The sequence below is a fragment of the Oxyura jamaicensis genome, chromosome 33 (assembly GCF_011077185.1).
Source record: "Oxyura jamaicensis isolate SHBP4307 breed ruddy duck chromosome 33, BPBGC_Ojam_1.0, whole genome shotgun sequence".
Lineage (NCBI taxonomy): Eukaryota > Metazoa > Chordata > Aves > Anseriformes > Anatidae > Oxyura > Oxyura jamaicensis.
Window position 1 is genome coordinate 906,729 of NC_048924.1, and position 9,775 is coordinate 916,503.

Genomic DNA, 9,775 nt, shown 5'->3' on the forward strand with positions numbered 1-9,775 from the left:
AAGTGTATCAAACAGAGGAATAACTAAACAGAACAGCAGTGTTTGTTCAGGGTTTCTAGGTGTGGCAGCAGCCAAGACATAATAGGATTATTTATATCTGACTCATTTGCTTTGTCTTCATCCACGATTCTCCCTACTTGGGACTCAATCATTGACTTTTTTCTACACCGTAGGACTTGTTAAATTCATCGCATTTCCACGAGGGACTCGAGAATTTACAGCAGAGAGGGGAAATTCCACAAATGCAGCCAGCTTCTGTCCACGTGTTCAACCACAACCTACCGTCGCTGTCACGGCCGAGCCGCAGACTACCTGAAGAATGAGCCGAGCATGAAAACTCTCAGCATCCTGCACAGGAACCCGGGTAGGGGTCAGCGGGCTGCGTATTTCAAGCCTCCTCCTCTGCCAGGGCTCAGGCACGCTGCTGCAGGAGGTGAGGGCCAGACCTCAGGTGTGCCTGGCCCAGGGACACGGCCCTGAAGCAGAGCAAGGCGCTCACCTCTGCGCATCTCAGCTTCCCATCTGCGAACTGAAAACACTTCCCCCTTTTCACTGGAGCAGCTTCCAATCTAGAATTGCGTAAGTACGGAGGTTTTCATTCCTGTTACAATAAGAATTGTTCCTTTTTTTTTTTTTAAATCCACTAGGGAACACTTCAAGTCTCTGCCCTAAGAATAAACACAGGTCTCGGTCTCAAAAGAAAAAATCTCACGAGCACTTCGTGAGCTCTACTTTTAGCTAACACAATACTGGCTTCAGTCTGCTGGTCAGCATTTCCTTCAGGATTGCCTTAAAAGCTTAAGAAAAACTGGAAAAAAATATGTAAATTTGGTTAACTATAAATGCTTGACTGCAGACAGGATGAAGTAAGATAGTTCAATACTTTTTTTAAAAACGGAACTTACATTCTTAAAAGCTGAATCAACTGCCCTGAGTTCACCGTAGTTCACAGCTTTAAACCGAGTTCCCTGTGCTCTGCACGGTGGAGAGGAGTAAAGTGCTCAGAGGTGAGAGCATCCTGAGCCACTACTGCTGCCAAAAGCTGCGTTAAGAGACCAGGGCTGCAAGGTGAGGACGCCCCAGGAGCACACGAGCTCTTCTCTGGCTTCCAGACCCGGTAAGGAGTCATCCGAAGCAAACCCCTCAGCAACTCCCTTCTCCTTTTGCACACACGAAGGAGAGACGGAGCCTTACAAGAAGCCCTCGTCCAGCCACCCGAACGCCAGCATTTGCTAGAACCACTCCTGCGGGACAAACGACAACCTTTCCTTAATGCCAGGAATGGGAGAGCTTTAATTGGCACTTTCCCTTGCTGTTCAATTAAGGAAAGAAATGGACAGCACAGCTTAACGAGCTGCAGATCTGTTTCTCTCTCAGCAGCACCACTGAGGATCAAGGACCTTTTATCTCCGTTGGGATCGCCTGACTCGGCTCTCCACCACCCGGTGAGTAAGCACAGACTGGAATTTGCCATGTCACTTCCAGCTCCTCGGCGTAATTCTCCTTCTCCTCACCACAGTGACAGCGCAGGAATGTCAGCTGCTGCATTCGAGGCAAAACCGTGCTAGCCACGCGCCTCGCTTTCTTGACAGGAAGGCACGGAGTGACCTTTTCCAACCCTCTGTTGACTTTGCTCATACCTCTTTCTAGAAATTAACCAGAAAACTTCAAAACCTCAGGTTTTCTTCTCCTCCTCAGGTTTCTTTTGGCCGGTCAGCTTATCTGCGTGATCGTTGTCACCAGAAGCACACGCAGCTTCCAGCGGGTAATTACAGTGGAAGGCGATGATGAAGACGTGACGACTAGGCAAAGAAAACAGTCTTATCAGGACGTCCCTACTGACATACGGGCGTTCATTGCTGTTCTCGGCGAGGAAGTTAGAGCACTTCTAGCAAAGGTTCTTCCTATTGAGATGGTTCTTCATTTCAAAGGCTAATCAGCACTCTAAATGAAAAGCTGACACGTGAAGGTAGAGGTGACAGCAGGCGACACAACATCCCCACCTGGCTCTACCCTCGCTGGATGGCGGCTGCGGAGCCACGTAACGAAGCCACACGTACCGACAGGGCCCGAAACCAAACCTGCCAACTCTCAATCTCGTGCTTGATCTACCTTTAGATCCCACCCTTCCAATTTATGGCCAAGCACAACTCACCTTGTCTGCCTGTTCCCGTCCTCCTGGGCACCCTGACCGCCCTCAGCAGCGCGGCTCGACGCCCGCCCTCCCGCTGGCCGTCCCGGGGCCAACCGCAGCAATCGATGACACACGAGATTATTGGGGGAAAAATACCTAATTCTCGGCTTCCCTTAATGACATTCAGCAGCTACGAAGGAGGAGCTGAAGTACCACATGATCGATCAATTCCCAGCAGAACTGGGCTTTGTCTGCGCTGGTGGCTGCGGTGCCACCGGTGCCTCCCCTCTGCGCCGGGAGCTGTCAGGAGAGGCAGGCAGAAAGCACAACCACTTCTTTTTTGCCTCCCTCCAGCGAGTTACCTGCACTGCTCTCAGAGAAATTTATTATAAACTCGCAGGAGAGGAACACAAGAGGTACTAAACGACGTTTTCTTAATGCAGAAGGAGTGCGTGTGTTTCTAGGTCGTAGCTAAATCCCCCGCTTTGCAATTTACGCTTTATTTCCAACAACAGGACAGTTTAGTTCCCCAAATCCTTTAGGACTAAGGTACAGGAACATCCCTGTTAACACCACCAGATAGGAAAAACACCCCAACCAAGCCTTTTCCATTGCTGCACTTTAGACCTGCTGTTTGACATTAGTCCTGCTCCCAGAGGCAAAATGGGAGTGCTTTATCCACTAAGTCGAGCAGCTCCCACGGCTATAGCCATCCGAAATGGAATGCATTATTCCTGCATTAAAACATATGTTTTTGAAGGCAGCTAGCCATCCGGCTGCTCTGCGAGAGATTACAGAAGACCTAATTTTATCAGGCTGGGATACAATTCTCTTGGTTGTTTTTGCTCCCTAGGGACACGGAGCTGGTGAAAGCAGGTTGCCTGACTGCTGGGGAACAATTCCGAGAGGCTCAGTTGCTGATCACCGAGGCGGTAACTCACATCCTGGGTTCCCAAAATATATCCGTGCCTGCCCTGCAGGCTCTGCGGGCTCCCACCCCCATGGAATTCAAAGTCCAGACAGACCCAGTTGGTATCAGCAATTCTCGAGTCAATAAGGGATAGGAAAAGTTTACACTGGGAGAGAAGTTCTAAAACTTTAAGCTGTTTTTATTTTTTTAAATCCGACTCAGCTGAAGTTACACTAAACAAAACAAGGTGTTTGCTCACTGGAGCAGAAAGGACAAGTTCAGTCACTGATACATCGGCTACCCTTGGTACAAACACAACCTCTGCTGCCTGCGTGTACTCCACGGAGTGCTTCAGGCCCCCTCCGATTTGAAGCTGGAAAAAAAAACAAACGCAAGCAGATAGAAATAGGCATCTTAAAAAAAAAATAGCCAGGCAAGAGTGAAAACACAGCGCTGGCAAACATTACTCAGAATGAGAAATACAGGTGTGAGGCTTTTCCCAAGACTTGTCATCGAAATGTAATGGGAAAATTTGTGTAGCAGATGGAATGCTGCTGCCTGCAGAGCATCCGTAAGCTATAAATCACTGTTTCCCTCACACATGGTGCAAATCCAAGGATCTTCCATTCTAATTAATAGAACGAGACATCCTGGCCCGATGACTCTTCCCTGATTTCATAAGCTCCACGAAAAATTTGGGATTGAATCAACCTTCACAGAAGAATGCTCCAGTTCCTCAACCCTACCAGCTCCAAAAAGCGGTCCAACAGCTCGCTGCGGTTCAGGAAATGCTTTTTATAACTTTCAGGCATGGAGTTTAAAGAAATCCATTTTAAGAAATTATCTGAACCTTAGATTTGAAACAAATCAAAACAGGAAACTATTCAGCTTCTGCTTGCACCTCTGGGACGTCTCACCATTAGTTCACTCTTTGGCTCCTGAAACGTGCCGCTGAATAAACACGATAAACCCAGTGAACAGAAAATCATGACAAAAACTAATCAGAGGGGACCAGGAAGGAACCCATCACCCTTTCTGACACGCTACCAATGAACCAGAAGCATGAGGGGTCCTCTGCATGTCTGCTTTTCCACGGAGCTCCGAGCACTTTGCAGTTGGATGCACGTTTGGAAGGCCAGCCCTCCGGCTCCACGCAGCTCTGCTACCACCCAGCCCACTTCCCAGTTAATATTTCATGCCCCGGAATTTAAAATAGAAAACTGGAGATGGGTTATCTAGGACAGCGCAACGAGAACGCCAGAAGAGGCTTTTCTGCAGACGCGTCAGGCCAACAGGCCCGATCGACGTTTCCTGAGCACCCCTAGGAGATGCCACCCCTACGAGAAGCAGCAAGAAGCACAGAGCCCGATGGGGATTCATCGCTACCAGATGTCCCCTCCACCCAGCCGAGGAAAACGGCTTCTAATTCTAGCAGGGCTTCAGAGAAGCAGTCGGGGAGGAGGTGGAGGACTGCCTTTAAAGCCTCTAATTTCCTCCTCTCCCCAAGGCAAGGGGTCAGGGCTGCAGCTTTTAAAATTAGCCCCGAAGTCGCTCGTCGTTTCCTAAGGACAGGAGGGACAACACAAACACAGGCACATTCTGTGCCTCTCCTGGCTATTCTTTGCTATCCCAACCTGGATGCTCCAAAAAGCTTCCTTGTACAGTAAAACCTACTCCCAGGCACAGTCTGGGCAACCTACTCCTTCCACTTTTTGCGTTTAACTCTCTCCAAACCATCAATCGCTTTTACCACTCTGCCTTGCCCACCTGCCCGGCATGAATTTGCGATACTCCCGCGGACCTTTGCTGGAGGCACTGGTGACAGATTTGTGACTCTGCTCCTCTGCCCATCGTGACTCGAGCTGCATTTCCTTTTCCTGCAAGACAGCCATTGCAAGGAACCCACGTGCTACCACGCTCGCACCACTTCTTCCTGAGTTGTAAAGCTTAAGAAAATACAATACCATGAGAAGTGAAGGCTCTTATCAGGATCTTCGGGAAGCCAAGCAAGGCAGGGACGATCATCTCCAGATTTGCGTAAACAGCTCTCTGTGACGTGCTCCAAAACGATTTTTATGCATTTCAAAGCGCTGCCTCAGAACCGTACCTTTGTTGGCTGCACACAGAAAGGCTCCGTCAAAGCCCTGCACAGATTTCTCAGCAGATTTGGTACCCATCAGCTGTCAGTCCTGCAGGTAAATTAAGGAAGCAACATAAAAGCTTTCCCATTCCTAGTTTTGCCTAATGCAAGACTTGTGGGTACAATGCTGCATAAATGCACAAAAACCACCTGTAGGTCCTGCTAGCTGCAAGACAATCAGATCCGACTCGCCTGCGCTCACGAGCTCTGCAGCCTTTTCCCTGCCGTAGCCAGTTTCCCTCTGAACAGCAGGGAGGAAAGCGAAGTGAAACCTTTCTGCCCGCTCAGCAAAACCCACGTAAGCAGACCTTACAGTTGCTTCTTTGGACTCTTCTCTAAACCTATTTAAGTGCTGGACTTCAGCTGCTGAGCGTGCGGGAAAAGATCCTCTCCTGCTCTGGGAGGTGCCTGGCAGTCGAAGAATGAAAACCGACGAGCGCAATTTTGGGGAGAACAGAAAAATACCACGATTCCGTAGGAATTTTTCAAGCCAAACAAAATAAAGCCTCTACCCACTCGCTTGAGTCAACATGTTTTCTTCCAGTAAGGTTCTCTCCTATTTGGCTGGCCTTCAGACCTGGGTTTCAACTGTTTTGCTGATACTACTTTTTCCACGCACGCCACCATCCTTGCTCTTTCTTCTGCTGCTGAAAAAACCTTACGCAAAGCTTTCCTCTGCAGCCGGCCTCGATCCTTCCGTAAGAGACAAATCAGCTTTAAAAGGAACAAACACAGGTGCACGGAGCCATTCACAGAAACACCCACACAAGATCACAAACCAGACAGCCAAATGTATGTTTAACTAGAAAAGTAAACAGAAACCAGCTCCTTCTATACATGAGGCAAGAGCAGGGCTATGATAACGCTGTCACACAACCCAGAAAGGACAAATCGTGTTCCGAGCCCGAGCTGCTATCAGAGGAATTCCTCGTTATTACTAGGTGGAGCTTCCCCCTCCCCTTACCTCATACTCTCACAGATGGCACAAGCTGAAGTTCACGCCGCTCACATCCCTTCACTAGGTAAAAACCAGGGCAGGAACCACAGTCAAAGGAAAACCAGCAGCCAAGTGAGCTTTTATGGGAGGACTTACCCGCTCGGAGACAAGCTGGCCCGTCCAGCACGGCCTGGGAGACAGCTCCCCGAGCAGAACGGCAAACCCCAGCCCCGCTGGGCCAGGACCAACAGCCCGAGTCCCACAGCGTGCCCTGCGTAAGGCAAATCTACTCAACACGCTTAATTAAAGCCGTTGGAATCTGGCAATGCCAGGGTTTCTTAGCTCGAGGAACCGAAGTGTGATGAGGTTAACGGGAGGGGAGCTGCTGGGGAGTTCCCCCAGAGCATCAGAGTGCCCGGGCGTCCCCAGGCCGGGTACTGGGGTGCTTTGTGCTGGCCTTTTAGCCTGGCCACGGGAGGAATTGAGACCTTTCCGTACATCAGCAGGCACTGGGAGCCTTGTAGGAAGCAGCACGGTGTAGAGGATACAAAGCCACCTTCACACACAGCTGCAGCAGGACCCCAAAGGTGTAAAGCCAAACTCCTGCGCCCACAGAAACACGAGACCTCTAATTTATCTGACCCCCAGCCAACGGTGGGGGTAAAGCCTTTAAAGTTCGCATCCCCGGCACCTTTACTCATTAAGCAGCAGCAGATGCAAATCCAAAGCCGGCCCTTCCCATCATTACCGATGCAGAACGTGGGCGTTACTGACAGATGAAAAAAGCACTCGAAAGAAAAAAAAAATAACCCTAAAGTGAGAAAAGAAGGAAAACATGAGTAATCAGGAGGTTCCAGGTTCCACACAGCCCCATGACTTAATTCATCGCTTGTGTACGGTTATTGTTATTCATCCTAATTAGAGGCAACGACACCGCTCCCTTCTGTAAGGAAGGGAGATGGGTCCCTAAAACGCGCTGTTTAAGGTTTGGGTCCGATGTGCTTCACGTTAATGGAAGACAACTGAACCCTCATCTAAACTCTTGGAGTGATAAAGGAGTTGGACGCACATCGATCACCGAGGCCAAATAAAGGCTCACAGTGAAAGACTCGAAATAAAAAGACAATTTCTCCTACTGAAAAAAAGAACGACTGCTTCCTGAAGCACGGCCCCGTTCTGCTGAGACGTTTTGAGCGTGTTCGGGGATGGGACTCCTGTTACGTCCACGCTGACCACACGGCTCCGCAAGGAGTAGCCCTGGGACGGCAGAGGTGTAATTAGCCCTGTTGTTCTGTCCGTGTAGATTGCTCCTGAAGAAAGTCTCACAGCTCATCACTGCAAACTATGATTTCTATTTTAAGCATACATTAAACTAATCCTTCTGTTCCACTTTGCATCCTGCTTGCTGACACAGCACCTCGAACGAGTGTAATGCCAGATAAGATTTTAATACAGAATCTCCCCATAATTGTTATAAATTCTGTAAGCCGTGAAAGTTCAGGGGAACGCACAGGCAACTTGTTCACGCTCCCAGCCTGCATTCGAAGCCGCAGCTCTGCCACCAGTCCGCCCAGTGCTCCCCACCGTAGGATCCCACTGAGGGCAGAGCGCTCTCCCACCTCACCGTCCGTGCTGTCTGGAGACCCAGCCTACTTTGTGAGCCCACTGCGGGTGCAAGTCCTGTCCCAAAAGGAGGTGTTCTTCCTCAGAAAGCCCCCAGAAACGTTTACACACCGAACGAGAGGCAAGCCTGGGGACAAAGCTGCAGCAAGGCCAGGGAGGGGGGAGAAGGACGAAGCATCCTTATCTGAGCAGGAACGAATCAGTCAAACACAAAGCACGACTGCCACTTGAATAAAATGCTTCTATTCAATATTGTTTATCAACAGATCCATAGTTATGCTCGGCTGAACAATGCACGCATACACCTCAAAATCTTTAAGCTTAACTCTCAAAGTAGGGCGTATTTTTCAAGAACCATACAATGACATTACCTCACTGACTCACCCCGCTCCTTACAGGGCAGACCTCAGCTATCTCAGCAGCCAGATACCATGAAGAATGTTTCCAAGCAGCTTGGGGCCACAGTCACACAAAATTCTTTGTGCTCGAGGCTTTTTGATAAAAAAAAAAGTGAGCTGCGCCAACAAATCCGTAATATGCATATTAAAGAACCGGGGTCCTCAATCCGTAAAGTGCTAGTGGATTTAATATCCACAGAGTTACTTAACGTAGGAAACTTCACTGTAAAAGCAGGGAAGTTTAAGCTATTAGAAGCTTTTTAAAGATTAGCATGATGTCACAGCCAGCCATTCTAGCAAAAGGGTTTTAAAAAAAAAAGTTTGCAGCACTGCACATTGCAGGGTCAGGCTACAACGGCCTCTCAGCGTCACATGAAACAAGTTGCAGAAAATACAAGCAAAAGCTTAAGAACGTTCATCAGACTCTTCTTCTTCACAAAAGCATTGCTTCATATTGTATTTTGAGTGACCTAAGAGGATGTTCTTCAGTTCTTTGTTATCACGGAGCACCCAAAACCAAACACCAGATAAAGTTATCACTTCAGTTAAATGTTTACAGAAAGCCTATCTGAAAAACATTTGACAAAAAAGCCACCACCAAACAGCTGGCGTTAGGCGTTCAGCTACAAACAACTTGCGTTAAGAAAGCTCCACCACCGCCTTTGTGAAAAGGCTGAGCGCTGGACGCCGAGGCGGGCAGCTCAGGGAACGAATTCCCAATCTTCAAAACTTCAGGGCTCCTTCACACGCTGCACGTTCTGGGACAAAGTGACAGAGCAAAGGCCGACGTCGCCGCAGCCTGATTTTTCACGAATTTCCATGCTAAGGGGGATTACTGTGACCGCGCCGCCGATGACGCTCAGCGCCCTGCTGGAGCGAGGGCAGTTGAAGATGGGCAACACGGAGCTACCTGCCCGGCATCCTCCAGCCTCGTCCCTCACCCCACGGCTCCGCGGGGAAATTTACAACAAAGCTACACGGAGAGCGGCGGTTTAGGCACCAGGAAACAAAGACATACCCGTGCAAAACGGGAAACAAATTCGCTGGGTTTTGTTCTCGGCAAAAAGCGTGAGCTCTCGTCCTGATTACGGCTAGGCGAAAGAACTCAGGGAGCGAGGAAACAGCTGGTTATGCCTCCGTCGTTCACCCTCAGCTCCTCCGAGCCCCCCGCCCCAAGACCCCAGGCCCATCGCCCCGCAGGGCATCGCCTCTGCCAGGACACAGGAGAGGGCCCCGGTTGGGTCGGGTGGCCCCAGATGACGCCCACAGGCAGGGCCCTTCCTTGCCCTGCTCCCCACAGCGGGCACAGGGCCCCCCAACATGGCCCGGGCCTCCCTCGTCAGCCTCCGCTCCCCGCACGGGCACAATCCCGGCCTCCGCAATCGCAGGGCCTCCGGCACACAACCACGCGCCCGGCTCCTCCACAAGGAGGTTCCAACCCCCCCCGGAGGCTGCCCCCTCACAGGGAGACCCCCCCCCAAGCCTCCTTCACACCGAGAGCCCCCCCTATGCCCCCAAAATACACGCACGGACCCCCCCCATCACAGCGAGGACCCCCCTCGGAGCTTCCCTCGCAGCAAGAGCCTCCTCAAAACACACCCAGAACCCCCCTCATCGTACCAAGACCCCCCCC

General features: G+C 50.3%; 1 protein-coding gene across 5 annotated transcripts in view; it reads right to left on the minus strand.

Annotated features, from left to right (window-relative positions):
* Positions 1–9,775, minus strand: part of DIP2B (disco interacting protein 2 homolog B) — a 67,099-nt gene that overhangs the window by 56,918 nt on the left and 406 nt on the right. Inside the window, exon 1 of one of the 5 annotated variants that reach the window (XM_035308812.1) lies at positions 5,701–5,731. The exons of 3 other annotated variants lie outside the window; for them this stretch is intronic. In XM_035308812.1, the coding sequence (XP_035164703.1) occupies positions 5,701–5,716 (16 nt within the window). In that variant the 5' untranslated portion in view covers positions 5,717–5,731. Of the gene's footprint in view, positions 1–5,008; positions 5,085–5,700; positions 5,732–9,775 lie in introns of those variants that run through there. One more of the 5 variants, XM_035308811.1, reaches the window with a different exon arrangement.